At 40.8% G+C, this 19,403-nt stretch overlaps 1 protein-coding gene across 1 annotated transcript in view; it reads left to right on the top strand.

The window, feature by feature from the left end:
- STK40 (serine/threonine kinase 40) overlaps nt 1-18,919 on the top strand; it is a 40,516-nt gene extending 21,597 nt beyond the window's left edge. Inside the window, exons 5-11 of the mRNA XM_088461420.1 lie at nt 251-478; nt 695-747; nt 2,908-3,023; nt 5,751-5,895; nt 9,210-9,329; nt 12,137-12,218; nt 14,715-18,919. Of these exons, the coding sequence (XP_088317546.1) occupies nt 251-478; nt 695-747; nt 2,908-3,023; nt 5,751-5,895; nt 9,210-9,329; nt 12,137-12,218; nt 14,715-14,960 (990 nt within the window). The 3' untranslated portion in view covers nt 14,961-18,919. The remainder of the gene's footprint in view (nt 1-250; nt 479-694; nt 748-2,907; nt 3,024-5,750; nt 5,896-9,209; nt 9,330-12,136; nt 12,219-14,714) is intronic.
- The last annotated feature ends 484 nt before the right edge of the window (nt 18,920-19,403 follow it).

Raw genomic sequence — 19,403 nt, forward strand, 5'->3', positions numbered from 1 at the left:
GGATGGTCCTGTTGGCACACAAGTGATGACGTTCTGTATGCTTTTATTTAGAGTGAATGTGTTTCCCTCATACTTTGATATAGCAATAGTGTATACATAAAAAGGAGACTGGCTACAAGGAGCTGAAGTGCAACCACCACTAAAGTCACAGCAGTCTGTCTCCGTTGGCCAGATAGTCTTGTGGATTGCTAGCTACAATTGTTTACGTTCTGCTGGATTGCACTGAGTTACTGTATGTTGTATTCTTTAGGACAGGACATGTGAAATTGCCGAAGATATGGATGCCAACAAGCTAGTGAGGAAAATGCGGAAGCGCATATGCCTGGTGCTGGACTGTCTCTGTGCCCACGATTTCAGTGACAAGACCGCTGACTTAATTAATTTACAACATTATGTCATCAAGGAGAAACGACTGGGAGAAAGAGAAACTGTGGTCATATTCTATGATGTTGTCAGAGTGGTGGAAGCCCTACACAAGGTATACATCTCATCCATTTTGTCTCCTGTTCCCTCTTGCTTACTACACTAGTATTTAAAAAAAATATCAAAGTCTTTAGCATTGTAATGTTATCAACAAGCTTTCATAATTACACAACTTGCAAGCTATTTTGTTTGACAATCATCTACAGCAACTTGCACTAATATGTATTTTTACTGCTGATAACTGGTGTGATGGAGTCTCCTCTCTCTGCAGAAGAACATTGTACACAGAGACCTGAAACTGGGTAACATGGTGCTGAACAAAAGGTAAGCGATTAACCAATGTCTTTAGAAATCTGTAATTGTGGTTTGTCACTAGATAAGTAAAGATACGCATATGGATGTAACAGTTAGACCACTAAATATAAGCTTCTAACCCTTTCCTAATTCATGTAGAAAAGCTTGGGGCTTGTGCAGGGAGTGTGTGAGAAATATTGGGTATGTTGTACAACATGGCCGCCAAATGTTTACAAAGCTTTGACACCTCTTTTTGCTGCTTTTACATTCAACAATTGTATTTGTATCTCTAACATTACATCCTAAAATTTGTTTTCTGAGTTTATAGTCCCACCTATGTGTTCCATGTGCAAGAAAAGATCTAATTTAACAATGATTTTCTTTTTCTGATGCACACAATATATTCTATTGACCACACTACCCCTTAAAGTATGACGTGTTTATCCACACGCAGTTTAGATTTGAAACGCATTGAAATAAGAGTTGTCTGTGGCACTTTTGTGTGTTCCCGTAGATTAGCGTGGGCTTTTTCTTTCTATAAAACTATTGGCTTAATCAAGATGATTCATCTCGAAGAATACAGCCTGTTCAGTTGAGGATAATAGAGACTCGTGTGGTGAGTGTGTGTGTTTATAAAATACACAGCCCTGTACATCACCCACACACAGTTAGAGTCATGTACAGTTAACCATAGAGCTTAGCTAGCACTGCTTAAGCTTTTTTTTTTTTTTTTTTATTATTTTTTGTATGTAGGTTTTTTGTTGCTTATAAATGTAGATGAATAGTTCTTTCCGGTATGTGGTCTGTCTTAAGGGGCCTATCCATTAGCAGATAAATTTGAATGATATATCGTTCAGTCGTTCAATATATCTGCTATGGATAGGCCCTGAACGATGACAGATGCGCACTCCTGCGGCCGACAAATTGTCTTTCGTCTCTCCAACATGTTGGTCAATTATCATTTATCGCTGACGGATATTAGAAATATCCGTTGCGGTAAATGACGAACGATATTGTTAATGAAAATTAATAGAAACATAAAAAAAAAATCCACTCCCTGAATGATGTCATGCAATATCGTTCGTCGTTTGCAAAAATCTGTCATGTACATGACCGATATCTGTCACCGAAGCCCCAGGAATTTTCAAGGGATAAATCTTTGTCTTTCATCGTAGAGAAAGATCTGCTAATGGATAGGCCCCTTTAGTCCTCCTTTCCTTATTTTATAGCCTTAACTTAATGTTAGTTAATAAATAGGTCCACATTCCAAATAACAGTCTGCTGTTGATTCTATGCAATGTATGTGTTTGGAACTTTGTTAAAGTATTAAGATTCATTGTTGAAAATGTGTTTTTCAATGTTTTATTAATATGATCAGCTCTACTTTTCTTTTTCCCACACCAGTCAAAATCTCTTATTATCTTACGTCATTATTGTTTTTGTTTGCAGAGCTGCTATTATATGTAGTATTTACATCCATGGCAATGGAAGGGTTAAGGCCATATTTATACTCAAATTGGGTGGTAGAGTATCATTTGGGTGATTTGAGGAAAGCAAAGAGGAGGCTGTGCATCTCTAGCTACAGTTTTGTTTTAAAACTGGTTCACTTTAGGTGGAAATAAGTTTAATTTGTATGAGTTTTGTTTAAAGTAGATTCAGTTTAAATATGATTATTATTAAACATTTCTTTAAATAAGGGCGACTTGTAGTTTTTGCTTCAACAATGTAATTTACAATATAGCAAATTGCATTGAGCTGCTGTCTTGCACATCATGTGCCAACTTTTGTTCATGGATTTGTGAGCAAGATTGTGGCATGGAATGTTTGCACCTTTTGATGGAAGGCGTTGGGCAGGTAAAAGGCATTCAATGCTAAGTGTGGCTTAGGGACTTGCATGTCAAAGTTGTTTTTTAAAATTAAGCTGTGTAAAAGGTGCAGTTTTTTTACATTTTTAAGGTCTACCAGCAAAGCTTGAACTCACTAGCTGATCAGATGTGCCGTAAACCCACCCTGGTTTCTTATTCTTAACATTTTGCTTTAAGTATGATACATGCAGTAAAGAGCATCCTTTGTCATCCTCAATTCATGAATAAATTGTATGTACATAAGACTAAGCAATATTTTACTGTCTTTTTTTTTTCCTGTGTATCTGGTTTTTATGTATAATGCAGATTTACATCTCTTTTTCAGGACTCATAGAATAACGATCACCAACTTTTGCCTTGGAAAACACTTGGTGAGTGAAGATGACTTATTGAAGGATCAGAGAGGAAGCCCAGCATATATCAGTCCTGATGTACTTAGTGGTAAGTGGAACTTGCAACACACATTGGATCACTTCATTATATGGGGTATTAGTACTTCAGGCTAAATATTTTAGTTGAATGAGGGCATTTGCTTTTAAAATGGCTAAATCCTACCGCATGACGATGTATAGATTAGATTGGATTATTACCTTCCAATTTGTTTTTATCATTATCAAATACAGGGGGAATTCAATTAGCCATGTTACCTAAACGCACATTAAGTTACCGCACCCTTTGTGTGTTTTTACAGCCGTTTTTTGTGCAATGTGACATTAGTGCAATGATTTTTGTTATTTCGCAGCAATGGGTATAGGTAACAATGGGGAAATCTACCTGTACCCCACAAAAAGCCAACTGATATAGGACAATTATATAAAAGTGTATTAGTGAGGGTTCTTAAAATGCGTCAAATGGCAGATAGATAGATATATCTATGTTTCTACACCAGTGAAATAATACAAAGCAAGTGTTGTTGTTTTTTTTTTGGCTAAATGTTTTTTAAATAGGGGGTGCATAAAAATGCATACAAGTATATACAGGGTGTTTCACTCGCTATTGGCCCCAAAGTTTTTTTTTTTTCTTACAACTTTTAAAGTAAATGACATAATTTAGTGAAATGTGACACAGACATACATTGGTCTATGAGGAACATGAGCAAGTCATAGCAAGTGTTGAAAGTGTTCGCCATTAGCATCCAGGCCAGCTGATCACACATGTGCAAAGTGAAGGCAGCTGTTCCCTACCCTAGTCAGCAGTGAGGATATAACCAGTGAGGATGGCAGTTGGTGTGGTTCCCCTATTTCAATTTTATACTGTGCTGCAGCCCCACCTCCTGGAGCCGCCACTGCTAGTCAGTAGGTATTCCTGCTTCTGACAGTGGTGTTGTGTACTGTGGTGTCCACATTCATTGTGTCTGTGTTTCCCGCCGAAGTTTATCAATACGTCTGGACATTAAATACGCGATGTTCAGCTGTGTACCAGTTCATATCGGCACATAACACACAGACGTGAGGTGGGGCTGTGTCAAATTTCACTGAATTATGTCAATTACTTAGTTATAAGAAAAACTTTGGGGCCAATAGCGAGTGAAACACCCTGTACTTGTATCATTTAAAGACACTTTAAGAAAACCTTCAACATACACCTCTAACACCCACCTGCAATCCTAAAAACACCTGTCCCATTCATATAGCACCCTCATAAACCTGTCTCACGTCAATTAACACATTTTCCTGCACTTTGTACTCAGTGTTCTCCCCAGAAATTTTTTCTAACCGGGTGGCATCAAAAAGTAGCCGGGTGGGGGCCTTCGCAATTATGCGCGCGCCGGGAAATGGGGTATCTCCCTTACCAATCCAGCCCGACAGGCCTCAGGCTGCTCCCCCACTGGCTCTCAGTCAAAAGTGACCCATTATGCAGTGCCCCCTGTAGTTTCCCCTTTATGCATTGCTCCCTGTAGGTTTCCCCTTTATGCATTGCTCCCTGTAGGTTTCCCCTTTATGCATTGCCCCCTGTAGTTTGCTTTGCCCTTATGCTGTGCCCCCAAGCTTAAGTAGTGCCCCCAGACTGGCCCCTTATGCAGAGCCCCCAGGCTTAAATAGTGTCCCTTATGCAGTGCCCCCAGGCTGGCCCCTTATGCAGTGCCCCCAGGCTTTGTGTCCCTTATGCAGTATCTAAAGGTCCCAGAGGCAGTGAGATGCATAGACAGCAGCAGGGGCCAGTAAACAAAGTCCCCAGGGGCACCACTAAGCCTAGCCTGTCAGGAATAAGCCCATCAAATGACAGCAGCGGAATCCGAGAACGGGAACAGAAAATGGCGGTGAGCGGGAGACTTCCAGCCCGGCTGAATGTGATCAGAGCAGCTGGAGCCCTCTGGAGAAGACACACAGTCAGGCAAGCTCAGCACAGAATACAGGCAGCAGTGTCACGGGAGTGCGGCATATGGGACGAACTTACTTTAACTTGCTCCCCGCTCCCACTCCCGCTGCCTCATTCTGACTGGATCTAAGTAGATCCAGTAGGCGTGCGGGGCAGGCTCTTCACGTAGCGGGTGATTTCATGACGTCACCAGCGCACTGCTTCTCTGGGAACGCTGGCCTCTGAAGCGATTGGAGGCTTCTTTAACCTCCGGTCACTTCAGAGGCCAGCGTTCCACAGCGGGGGCCGGCGGGGGGAATTGCCGGGAGGTAGGCCGTTTCTGCCGGGCGATGCGCCCACAGAAAACAGCCTGGGGAGAACACTGGTACTATTTCACCCAAAAAATGTCATGTCATTATTGGCCAAAATAAGCGAATTAAAAAGACGAATTAGGCAAAAATAATATTTTAAGGAGGATGTCCGAATGGTTCTGAACCAAGTCCTGACATTTTTAGCCAAAAATAGGGGTTTTACACAACTTTTCACCTACTAAGGAGGTGGGGAAAACTTTTTGCGGCAAATGGTATGGGCCATAGAATTAGCATCCACAGAAAGTCGCGGCTAATAGAATTGCGCGATAAGTAAAATTTGCACGATAAGCGGCTTTTCGCGGCTAATTGAATTCCCCCCACAGTCTTAAAAGTAAAAACAGAATGGAATTATGACCTGGCATGGTAAAAGGTATTGCATTTCAAATATTTAACATACAAGTTCATTCTTTGTTTTGGTGAGGGAACTAGACGTGATTTTAGAACCACAGCTATTGTAATGTGTGTCTATCTCTTAACTGTTGTTTTTATTTATATCAAGGTCGTCCTTATCGTGGAAAGCCAAGTGACATGTGGGCACTTGGGGTGGTTCTTTTCACCATGCTGTATGGTCAGTTCCCTTTCTATGACAGCATACCTCAGGAACTTTTTCGCAAAATTAAGGCGGCAGAATACTCTATCCCAGAGTGAGTTGCTGTATACTTGCTTTTACATACTTATTATTGCGCTGGTCTAATAACTTTGCATGTATTGGTTAGGTGAATTACTGCATTAGGAATATTACATATTTGGGTAATCTGTAAATGTTTCCTAGTAATCTCGTTTGAATCATTTGTGCTCTTTTTAAAGAGTGCATTACTTTAGGTGTACTCCCTCCTACACACTGAGCTCTTTTCTTATGTTTAATTTCATGGTCTTTATACATCACAACAGAAAATAGCAGAGTTGCTATTCTGATAATGGTCAATGGAAATCTTTACACTTGTAAAATAATGAAGACATGACCAGTGCAAGTGGTTTTGGTGCTTCCCGCACAGTTTGCACCACGCCATAGTTTCTTTCACTTCTTACCCTTCTCAATAGGCAAACAGATGTGGGTTATTTAGTAAGTTCTTTACATAGTGAAAATGGCAGCGTGTTTCTTTTCCCAACTGTTTAATCAGTTTGTACATATGGATGCCAAGTGTGAAAGTGCCCTTGGCTAATATAATAACATATCCTAAGTCCATGTATCTTGCATCTGTTTAGTGTAGCTTTGTTTGAATAGGTTGAATGAATCCATAATTAGAAATTTATTTTTAAATAATTATGGTATTGATGGAATACATATTTTTAAGGGGGATTTATTCTGTCCATGCTCTGTAGGTTTTTGTTAAAAATAAATAAAAATATTTGCACCACCAATCCATTGTAGAAGAATGGGGACCTTTACTCCCTACCTGCACCAATCCATTGTAGAAGAATGGGGGCCTTTAGTCCTTACCTGCACCAATCCATTGTAGAAGAATGGGGGCCTTTACTCCTTACCTGCACCAATCCATTGTAGAAGAATGGGGGCCTTTACTCCCTACCTGCACCTATCCATTGTAGAAGAATGGGGGCCTTTACTCCTTACCTGCACCAATCCATTGTAGAAGAATGGGGGCCTTTACTCCTTACCTGCACCAATCCATTGTAGAAGAATGGGGGGCCTTTAGTCCTTACCTGCACCTATCCATTGTAGAAGAATGGGGGCCTTTACTCCTTACCTGCACCAATCCATTGTAGAAGAATGGGGGCCTTTAGTCCTTACCTGCACCAATCCATTGTAGAAGAATGGGGGCCTTTACTCCTTACCTGCACCAATCCATTGTAGAAGAATGGGGGCCTTTACTCCCTACCTGCACCTATCCATTGTAGAAGAATGGGGGCCTTTACTCCTTACCTGCACCAATCCATTGTAGAAGAATGGGGGCCTTTACTCCTTACCTGCACCAATCCATTGTAGAAGAATGGGGGGCCTTTAGTCCTTACCTGCACCTATCCATTGTAGAAGAATGGGGGCCTTTACTCCTTACCTGCACCAATCCATTGTAGAAGAATGGGGGCCTTTACTCCCTACCTTGTTAATAAACCGATGATAAGACTGAACAGGAGCAGCCGGCTTTGACCTCCTCTGTACAACACTGAGAAGTCTTGCAGCATATTAAAGATGTGGAAGTTCCATTCTGAACCATGTGCGCTCTCGTTCCTGCTACCATTTTTAGACCGTATATTAGGCAGTGAGTAAGGGGTATGTCTGGAATTTATGGCATGTAGGTCTGAATGGCATGTGAGAAGTTTTTGGATCATTTGGGGGATGCGGAGTTTGTGGGTTGAGTTTGATTACTGATATAATCAGCTGTTATGAAGGTTGGTTTGCATGCAACAATGATGTAGATTATGTTGCACATCACTGGTGTACTGCAGCTAATAGGAAAGCGAAGCTGTTTTGAGAGCTATGACTGGTCTGTTCAAACTGAATTATGTCTTGCTTGTTTTACATTGTATCTGTAAGTGCTATCAGTAAGGGAAAACTCCAGGAGTCTCCCCTGACTGACCATATGAATATATTATGTGTGAATGTCCCAAAGAGAAGCGATCTTTGTAGTGAAACAAACAATAGAATATGTGGAGATAGGCTATTCAGCTGTTGGGCAGAGCAGCTTGTTTCGTCTGATGTACTCTGGCCTGTTAATGTTGTCAGAAGATGACTGCATGCTGACCAATAAGGTCCTCCTGCTGCATTTAACAGCATGTCCGATTAATTTAATTCATTGTGGCAGGATTATATCTAGGCATGGGGGCTGTTATGGGACCACATGCTGCAATATAGGATCAGCTGAACTATGGGCCTGATTCAGAAAATGTACGTAAACACGATGGTTTACCTTCATTTCCGATTGTGCAGGACCTGTCTGCGCCTGTAAAGAATGAGTCCTACGTAATTGCATGCAGTGCCCCCAAGCTGTTTGGGGACAGTGAGGGGGTGGCGCTGGCCTACATTCCCGTTAATGGAGACATGGTGCCCCCTCCCTGGCCATGCTAATGGCAGGAGGCGGCCAGTCTGAGTAAACTTTGGGGATATCAGATGGCTGATGCTATAAACCTTGCGACTAATGGTCGTGATGTTGATCTGATGCTGCATCATCAGACGCAGTTTTTTTTTTCTTTAGATGTCTCCTGCAGGCATTAGCATATTAGTTGTGTGGTTTTGCACAGCTGCGTCCCTGTGGCTGTGTAGTATCGTACATACCTATCAAGCCCTATGTCACAGCATGTGTGGCATGCATTATTATTTTGGTAATCCTCTTATTGTTCAGAGACTCTTTTTTTTTTTTTTTTATTATTTTTTAAGAAAAAGAAATTGTGTATGAGTCAGTCTTAGTTATCTGCCAACATATGGCATGATTTAGAGATGTGCGCTAAGGCCACCGTAGCTGCGGGAATTGAGATGCCACACGGTGGCTTTGCAAATCCAAGTAACTGCATACGTAGACACAGCTCGGCCACAGATCAGTTGATTATCGGATATCTGGGTAATCCTATGGTTGCGCAGAATGGCTGCTGAAACTGAGACGTCACAGCCAATTTCACTGCATATGGTATCGCAGTCACAGGTAGAGACACTTCCCAAAAATGGTTGCAACACTCCTATGTTTGTCGCCACCTTGCCGTTGTCTCCCATAAGCTGTCCCTGCCTTTGCGAGTTAATGCTGACTGTGAGTGACATTGGTAATGACACTTCATGCATGTGCTATTCAACTCCAACATGTGCAGACCACCGATAATCTCAACTGTGCAAACATCGGTATTGCGTCCATCTCTGAATCGGGCCCATAGTTCCCATCTGCTTGGTGTATTCTAATGATGTATGTAGTAGATGCCACCTTAGCATGTAAGTACCCAAATGACTTTAGCTTTTTACGTTATTTTATGTTCTCAATTTTAAATTTGTTCTGTTTTTGTATGTTTTATAAAGAGATGGGCGAGTATCAGAGAACACAGTCTGTCTAATTCGAAAGTTGCTGGTTTTGGACCCTCAGCAGCGACTAACTGCGTCAGAAGTCCTGGAATCTCTTGGTGGCATCATATCCTCATGGTTGGTTATTTAAGTCCTTCTCTTAAAGCCAAGATTGGCAGCAAATGGCATTTGGCATTGTGTATTTTATTTTTCTTTACGGTTATGTACATTTGACACACGTTTGATGTTTTAGTACCCTAATTTATTTTTGGTAGATGATACACTGTATGTACATTAAAGGTGCCCTTCCACTAGTAAACAGGAAAATGACTGCAAGATTACGACATTGTAATAGTGCAGTCGTTTGTCAGTCTGTGATGTGCCTACACTGAATGTTCAGTCATTCAGTGTAGGCACATCAATCATCTGCCAACATCCTGAACCTGATGTAATTGTCAGGTTGTCCAGCATGTTTGCCCGATGATAGATGTCTAAACGACAAGCGGGAGCCCGCATCGCTGTTCGTTTTAGACATTTTTGCTAACTATATGTGAATGATTGAATTATATCGTTATCGTTCAATCGCTCAATTAAATAATCTAGTGGATGGGCACCTTTAGACTCATTTGTTATGGTGGTGTTAAATAGCTCTTTTTTTAAAAAAATTGCAAGTTTACTACGTTTGAATGGAGTTGTCATATTCTACATGTTCCTAAATATTCTTATTTATATTGTAATGACATAAAATATGTGCAGAAAAATAATGCATTTCAAGTAAAAATAGCTCACTATTGTAAACATTCTCTCCTGTAAAAAGTCCTATAACATTGTAAAATAAATAAGCAATTAACAATCGGGGGTAGATGGAATTCCTGTGCATTATTAGGAGATTAGAAAAATGCCTCTCCTTTTGACATTTTAGCTAGTCCTTTTAAATAATGAAAATAGACCACTTTTTGTATAGGTGTTTTGCTAGTTCTATAACGGATTGCAGAATTATGTTTTCCTCTGTTGTACAACCGCTTCCTTGCTCATGTTGGGACTAAATTCTTAGCTAAAGCAGGCCATACATCAGAGCGATATCGCTGTTTGGAATGATAGTTGGGCAGTGTGTGGGAGCAAGCGATAATCAGCCGTTTGCTACCACACTCCAAAAACGTTCATTCCAACTAGTTGGGAAAATCAAATTTTGATATTTTTTTTTTTTTCTCAACTAGTCATTCTAGCGTAGGGGGGAAAGTTTCCAACTGTCCCCCCAACTGAATAATAAGTAGGCGGACACTAGCCGGCAGTGTCAGCCTACTTTTTTCACCATGCTCTCCTCCATCACAGGAGCAGGCTGTGGTACTCCATCTCTGCCGGGCTGCCCCCGTCAAGCCTGTACTACTGACAGCAGCAACGGCGGCCGGCGGAGCGGGAGGAGAATCGGGTAGGCTGCAGCAGTTGATCTCTGCCGGGCTGCCCCTCAAGCTGGGACCCCTGACAGAGGTGGGTGGAGTGGGAGGAGGACCAGGGGCAGGCTGCGGCAGTCCATCACTGTCGGGGCTGTAATTTTCAGCCTGGGATCCCTGGTTCTGTACTGCGGCTGTTGGCGGTACAAGGTAAGCGGCGCCTTTCAGCACAGTGTCCCTTCCCCCCCCTTAAAGCCGGCACTGTGCATCTCCGCTCATGGTACCCACCAGCAGCAGCTCAGCAGCCACATGAGCCTCACTTTTCAGACTGTATCCATCAACATCCCGTATTTGTATTGTCGCCACCATTCTCTCATTCATATATATTAATCATTAACTCTTCCTTTCAGTATCGTAATTCACAGTTTATTTGTATCATCCACATTGAACCCATATTATTAATCCCAATTTCCTATTAAATAGTATTGTCATCAACCTGTCTGTAATGTTCCAGAACTCTGGATGTATAATTAGTATTATGCCTTCTGTGCGCCTCTCAATCCTCTGAGCTTCTCAGATCAGTCCCTACTTTTTCCTAGACCTTCATTGCAAACACAAATTTAAGAACACTGGGGCTGAATGCTGAACTTAGATTCCCAACATCGTTCTGCACATTCACAGAACGAGTGCCATGTGATCTCCCCTGATTGACAGGCAGAGGTAGTAGAGGGGTGGTGCAAAGGTGGAGACTGTTAGCGTTCCCGGAAACGGGGACGTGTCCACAGATGCAGTTTCCTGCCTTGCAGGCTGGCCAGCTTGAGTAATCTAAGACTCTCAGCTGGCTGGCGGCCCGACGCCGTCAACCATCGTCATCTATGGTCGCAAAGGTTATCACAGCCTGCTTACCTGGATCTCAGTGCTAGGATTGCATATGCAGCGAAGGGTATCGCCCCAAAAATGACATGTCTTTTTTGGGGTGAATTAAGATAATTTTTTAATTTTTTTGACTAATTAGTCATTAAGGGGAGGGGGTTGTCCAAAGGGGTCTGAACCAAGTCCCCACATTAGTACCCCAAAATATGGATTCTGCACGTCTTTTCTCCTGCCTTTTGCTGGAGAAACATTTTTCGCCTACTTTTGCCTATGGGGTTTTTGCCTAGGCGAAAATGTCCTGGAATTGAATACGGATTTACTTTAAAAACAGACGAAAACCATGCATCGGCAAACTTTTCACCAATCGCGGCTTTTCACCTCTAATTGAAAACTGCCCTTAGTTGGACAAACAAGTTGGTCAGTTGGAGGAACGTTGGTCTGATGTATGGCCAGCTTAACTCCCCAATATAAGTCTATAGCAAAGTAAGATATAAACTGATCAATCTGTGCTTCAGATAATGGAGAGGTAATGGTAGGTTTGACCCCTATTTGCTACACAGGGAAAGAGGTAAATTTACAGGAGTTAATTTTATTTTTTGTAATGTTTAATGTAATGGCAAAGTATGGGTTACTAATGTATTTTTAACAATATCAATATTCTCAAGTATCTATTGTCAACAGGCAATCCATGTCCTCACTGAGTGGCCCACTGCAAGTTGTACCAGACATCGATCACGTGACAAGTCCAGAAATCTCCCAAGAGGTAAGGACAGGTAGAATGGGAGAGTTGATCAATATTAAACAGGAGCACATTTTTAGCTTGGCTGCATCCGCCTATTTTGATGACTCCTTGTGGGCTGGGTTGGAAGATGTAACCTGTTTCTTATACATACATTGTGTAGGTTTGCCACCAGGGAGTGATGTGTGGACTTTTGATGTTAACTGGGAAATATTAGATGTGATGTGGGTAAGGCATGGAGGCAAGGATTTCTGGGCATATAGGAAATGCTGATGGGCGTGGCATCTGATAGCTAATTTTCCCAAATAGTGAGCGCAGGGTTTGTCCAGGCAATGAGTGTCTCTTTGGGGGTGTGGTGTTTTGCTTTGTATTATTGTCTAGTGTTACCGCTAGCCAGCGGGCAGGGCGCGGAGGGTCCGGGCATGTAGTATCTGCGACTGTGCTCCAGAAATGGGGCATGGCTGAGCAGAGGAGGGGGTGTGTCCTTATGACATGCCCCCAATCTGTCACAATTGTGGGGGTGCCCATTTCTTAAGGAGGTGCTGGGCTTCCCCCAAGCTCTCCCATCACGGTGAAAAGATACCATGCACATGCGATTGGTCACCGCAGCTTTTCTCACCCGTGGGAAAGTGGCCCCACCGGGTGGGAAGCCGCAGGGCAGGCTGTTTTAGTGGGGCACCACTAAAAGGGAAGGGTGCATTTTGCCCCTTTAAAATCGGGCAGGGCACGGTGCCCCGCTAAAACAATTTAGCAGGAACACTAATTGCCATGTATTTGCCAGATTTGGGTTTAATTGTGGGAGGGGGTTGGTTTGCATAGTTATAAGAATGCCCATTGTTCTTTTATGCTGAGTTTAGTTTGAATGCCTGTTATTGAGTATGAGTTTTTATAAATCATTCTAACACTATAGGCAGATGGAGGGTGCATGCACAAGTTAGTAATCCTTCTACCAATTCGCTGTAATAGAATAAGGAAGGTAATAAAACCATGGAGGAGTGATTTGCACAATGTGGGCAGCTTTATTGTGCCTTGTGCTGGCCATGCCTCCTGAGTACATGACGTCATGCCGAGGGGACTGGCTGTCTCCGCCGGGAATTACAGCCCTGACCCAAAAATTTTGATTCTGGTTGCAGGGAGCTGTTCCATGCACCCTGTTAGCCAAATATTGGGGCTGTGGGGCTTTGTGCGGCGGCAAAGCTCGCACACCCCTATTTACGGCCCTGAACGTGAGTGTAGTTTGATAAATTCGACTTAAAAATGTAGTCAGAGCTACAATAGATTACAACACCTGTCAGTCCCAGCTGACCACTATTCAATTGAGCGAGTATTTGCATGATATTCAATGTATCCAGCATTCTCGGGGCTATATACAGCCATGGCCAAAAGTTTTGAGATTGAAGCAGCAAACTTTGTGAAAACCAATACTTGTGTCAGTGTTTTTAGACCTTTTTGTCCGATGTTACTATGGTATATTGAAGTAAAATTACAAGCATTTTGTTAGTGTCAAAGGCTTTTATTGACAATTACATAAAGTTTATGCAAAGATTCAATCTTTGCAGTGTTTCCTGGAGAGAAGTGGCTTCTTTGCTGCCCTTCTTGACACCAGGCCATCCTCCAAGTCTTTGTCCTGTGTCATGCCAACAGTAAAGCATCCTAAGACCATTCATGTGTGGGGTTGCTTCTCAGCCAAGGGAGTGGGATCACTCACAATTTTGCCTAAGAACACAGCCATGAATAAAGAATGGTACCAAAATATCCTCCAAGAGCAACTTCTCCCAACCATCCAAGAACAGTTTGGTGAGGAACAATGCATTTTCAAGCATGATTGAGCACCTTGCCATAAGGCAAAAGTGATAACTAAGTGGCTCGGGGAACAAAACATCGAAATTTTGGGTCCATGGCCAGGAAACTCCCCAGACCTAAATCCCATTGAGAACTTGTGGTCAATCCTCAAGAGGCGGGTGGACAAAACCCCCCCACAAATTCTGACAAACTCCAAGCATTAATTAGGCAAGAATGGGCGGCCATCAGTCAGTATGTGGCCCAGAAGTTGATTGACAGCTTACCAGGGCGAATTGCAGAGGTCTTGAAAAAGAAGGGTCAACACTGCAAATATTGAATCTTTGCATAAACTTTATGTAATTGTCAATAAAAGCCTTTGACACTTATGAAATGCTTATAATTTTACTTCAGTATACCATAGTAACATCTGACAGGTCTAAAAATACTGAAGCAGCAAACTTTGTGAAAACCAATACTTGTGTCATTCTCAAAACTTTTGGCCATGACTGTACACGGCATTCTAGTGACCACCTTTTTAAAATACAGAATTTTAAGAAATTATTTACAATAACATGCTCTTTTAATTTTTTTTCTTTTCTATGTATAGTTATGAAGTTCTACCAATTATGTTTAATTGACCGAATGAATTCAAGAAGTCAGATTAGTTGACGCAAATTATGAATGATGCCACCTTTTTAGATTCCCAATGTCTCCTCATAGCACTCTTTCTTTTCTTAGGCAAAAGTAACCGAGGAATCCTCACAATATGAGTTTGAAAATTACATGCGACAGCAGCTTCTTTTGGCAGAAGAGAAAAACACAATCCATGAAGCCAAAAACTTCCAACAGAAACGTCACTTTGGAAATTTCCCCCCGATTAGAAGACTAGGCTATGATGCTCAGCCAATGAGCCCTTTGGACGCTGCAATTTTGGCTCAGCGATACCTACCACCACCACATCTGACTCTTCCCAATTCTCACTAACTGCTTTATCTCCTTGGATTCTTTATCGTCTTTTGAAAAAACTTGCGGGTGGAAGAATCCCTTTCAGTGCTGAAAGGTTTAAATGGTGCTAGACTTCTCCTCCACCTCCCCTCCCATTCCCCTTTCCTTTTCCTTCTTCCTGAAAAATAACATTGCACATAAGTCCTGGTCATTGTCCCCCCTCCCTTTTAAATCCTATAGCAATACTCTTTCAGCACAAGAAATTCAACTAATGTAGCAACTTTGTTTTTGAGCAAGGATTAAGTTTTTGGATGCTGTTGGCTGTATCCAAACAGGCATTGGACTGCAGCACTAAGTAAAACTAAACTTTTTAAATTTTTTATTTAAATCTATTTTTTTTGTGATTCCCTCTCTCCTACCATCCTACAGTAAGACATTCTTTTGCATTCAGCTTTTTTTGTTGATATATACTTATATATAGATCTATACATAGACATTAAATCTACCTCCTTTTATTTTTTTTTTTATATATAAAATAAAACGGTGTGTTCCATATAGTGGAGACACACAGCATTAGAAGGAGTCTGCTGTGGAACAGATTCATCCTTTTTTTTTTTGTTAATAAACGTGGCCACCCTTTCTAACTAATGGGGTGGTATTATCTAGATATTGTGTGTACATATAAAAAATAAATATATCCTTATATAGAGATATATATTTGATATTGAATATCCGCTGGATTGCAATATCCTTGTAGAAAGAATAAGCTGTGTTATAACCATCAGGCTTATAACGTCTCGTATCGCCTAACCCTATCAACAATTTTTTTTTTTTTTTATTCTCCTTTGATTATTTGCATATTTATTATCTTATATTCTTTGTTTCCTTTTAAAATATATCTCTCAGTTCTTTTGTAAAGCACAGTAGGGTGGATTCTCAGTGTTTATCTTGTACCTGGATTGATCGACTTGGGCATCTTTGTTAAACCCCCCCCTACCCCCCCAAAAAAAACTAACAAACAGAAAAACAATATACATCTAAATATATATAAGTAATTTGGGATATGTATGCTTGAGGTTCTGAGGTTCCTGTGATTTTGGAGTATTTTTAGTCCCTCAAATATGCTAGGTTATACTAAAAAAAACAAAAAAAAACAAACCTAAAACATTTGCCACTCTATAACATACATTCTTTTCCTCACTAAATATTTCATAGCAATTCTTTTTCTGGTTTTACAGAAATTTCTACATATGGGCAATACTCTAATCCCCCCTAAAGCTATCCACATTCATATCACCAGGTCTTTTCTTTGCATAAGAACATAAAATATATTCATACCATTATATGAACACTCTCTTTTAAACCCCATCTATGCTGTGTTTTAAACTGGCCATCTAAAGAGAAAGCACTGTGTCGCTGATTTGATGCTGGCCACAAACGCAATATCTGCACCAGGTTTCCCATAATCTGAAAATGGATTATTTTAAAATTATAGGACATGTTAGTACATTGCTTAGAACATAGTTCCAGGTGATCTCGACTGTCGACTGACTTGTCATACCCGTTGACCTGTGACTCCGGAAGAGAGATGATTACTTCACCTAAAGGACTGAACTGTCGAAGCCCTTGTCCATTCTTGCCACTTCTGTATGTGCATAGGTTGATCCTATCTCTTGGTGATCAGACCAAATATACAGTGTGTGGCTTACATTGCTTTTTTGAGTGCTGTGTGCAAAAAGATGTCTATCTCTGAGCACCTATTGTAGTTTTTGTCACTGACATTGGTTTGTATTGCAACTTTAAATTGGGCAAGGAATAGAGCCAACATGCCAGACAAATCATTTTTAAGTTATCAACATGAAAGGTGAGGACTCCCACATGAATCTTGTGTATTTATAATTATATTAATACCAATGTTATGGACTTTGTTAGTATTGGTTACTAGATTTGAAGACTTGTCCAATCATACAGGACGCCTTGGTACACACTGTAGGTTCTTTAAATTCCTGCTGATTGTTTTGAAGTAAACAACTCCCTGGCTTCATTTCAATAACCATATACATGAATGCACCTGTTGACTGACTTTAAGATTATAGTTTGCTTGCTGGAGGTTTCCAGTTGATTATTGTTGGAGTTCTAATAATCTATTACACACATATTTGTACCTTCCTACCCTGGCTGTCTGGAAGAGGACATTATGTGACCTTACAAAATGTGTATTTTAAAGGCCCTTCAAATCTTTTGGTTATGCAGGAATAATTGTTGCTAATTGGATGTAAAGCTATGTATGCAGGGCTTTGCATCTTATAGAGTCTGCAAACAACTCTGCTGCGAGCATACTTTCCTAACCAGGTTAATAGGATATCAAGTGGATAGGCTGCTTTATAAGCACATTACAGACCCTTAATTGTTTTCCTCCAGTAGTGTGTGTGTGTGTGTGTGTGTGTGTGTTAATTGAAATCTGCAATATTCTGGGAGTCCTGTATAGAACTGTAGTGCTCATCATAGAACTCACTGAATACTTCTATCTACACCAATGCTTTAGTTTCTTGTAGAGCCACTCCAATTTAGTTGTAGAGAAGAGTCTGCACAGTCCCCATTATAGTTGTATTAATGCTTAGCATTATGTCACGTGTAGGGTGTTGCTGCACCATCTTTACCATTTTATATGCAGCAGGTTCAGCTAGGGCTATAAGTAGGGACACCTATGCAATAAGTCCTATCAGAGACCTTTTGGTTGTAGAAGATCAGTTCATACAATGTCAGCACACTGTCTAGCAAAGTCTTGTGTAGATGCCATGTGCCAGGTCTGTGATGTCAACCACAACTAAGAGGACTAAAGGAGAGAATTGGTCATCCACTTGGAAAGCTCTTAATGGCTGACTGTTGACCTTTGCTTTTATTATACTATAAAAAAGTTTCCTGGCCTTTTATGTGGACTTCTTTTGGTATTAGACAGGTAAATATTAAAGCATCCTTATATAAAAAATAACACTTTCTTTACAGAGACTCCAAAGCTTATGGATAAAAAAATCATCCCCATAATTGAGCCATCACTGATGCCATTGTCTTGCCACACCCTTCTAGTGTTCTCATCCCTCAGCAGATGTGACCTGGATTTTTCATGTTGGCGCAAGCGCTTGCCCTAATTTTCCTTACTATGAATATTGTATATTACGTTCATCAATTTTTGTTATGTCTAACATTTCATTGTGTGTATGTTGTATGTCACTTGCTAATTAAAAACATGCCCCTCTGGTAGCTAAAGTGTTCATTATTTTTACCATTTTGTTTTATTTTTCTGAGCATTTATAACTTTGTAACCTATTCCTACAGACCGGATCTGGTCTAGTTGCTACATTTTGATCAGTTTCAGAGCAATATCATCTTTTTGGATACACCCACTGATACTTACACAGAATATCATGTGATGCTGAAAGTAGTATTGCAATGATGTTTCTGGAATAGAACTTTCATGATTTTAATAGTTTTAAAAAAGCTACTTTGTATGGTATTATTATATTACCATTTTATTTATTTTTTTAAAGTATTTTTCTTTTATACATAGGGCTAGGATAAGGAAACAAAACCATCAAATGCAGTTATTGAATTTTATTCTGGAATTATGAGTTTAGCGCTTCCACCTCATCAACATTGTATAGATCTATTCTTACATTTTCTTCAGGGTCTTCTGTGTTTGTGTCTAGTATTGAGCAATAGTGGCAAGCAATCTCATTTTATATCATGTACTCCTATTGTTTGCATGCCTACTTCAGCCTGTGTACAGTACCCTTTTACATGTTCCTAAGGCAGTATATCGTTTTTTTGCAACACTATACCCTCTCCATGTTATAAGAGTGTGTACTTACTAATGTTTGTGTAACTAAGCTAAAATCTTTTGTCCAACCATTTACATACTAAGCAGTGGCTTCCAGGATGTTCACTGAAAGAAAGCTGTAGTAACAGTAAGTTGATGCAATATGGAAGACTGTTGTGACACTTTTTATGTTAATAGATCTGACTTCTTGAGCTAATTAAATGCATTTGATTTCACATATTCATTATATTTTTCTGATTCTAAGTCAACTGAAGGTTGCCATCTTCTATATGATTAATGTAGGTTTCCCATCATCTGATGACAACTTCATTTGCTTCAACATGCTCTTCCGCAGTTTCTACTACATAGTTAGTGGGCATTCAATTGTCTTTTTGCAGCCGCAGTTCCTGTCTAAAGTGACGGGCGCTATTCAATTGTTTGTTTTGCTGGGTGTAAGTGCCGCAGGCACACATTATTTCTCACACCCTCCTGAGAAGAGCAGAAATCCACCCAATTCAGACTTTTGGGTGTTCAAACTACCATCTGGGCAGCGTGCCCACTAGTCTGCATGGGTTTAGCTGCTTTGCACTGCTAATCCCTGTGCAGTTGGGTACAATGTCTGCAATAAGCAGTGGGTGCCTGTGGCACTCGCGCCCAGCAGCCCA

The sequence above is a fragment of the Taudactylus pleione genome, unplaced genomic scaffold (genome assembly GCF_031769625.1).
Source record: "Taudactylus pleione unplaced genomic scaffold, aTauple2 ptg000007l, whole genome shotgun sequence".
Lineage (NCBI taxonomy): Eukaryota > Metazoa > Chordata > Amphibia > Anura > Myobatrachidae > Taudactylus > Taudactylus pleione.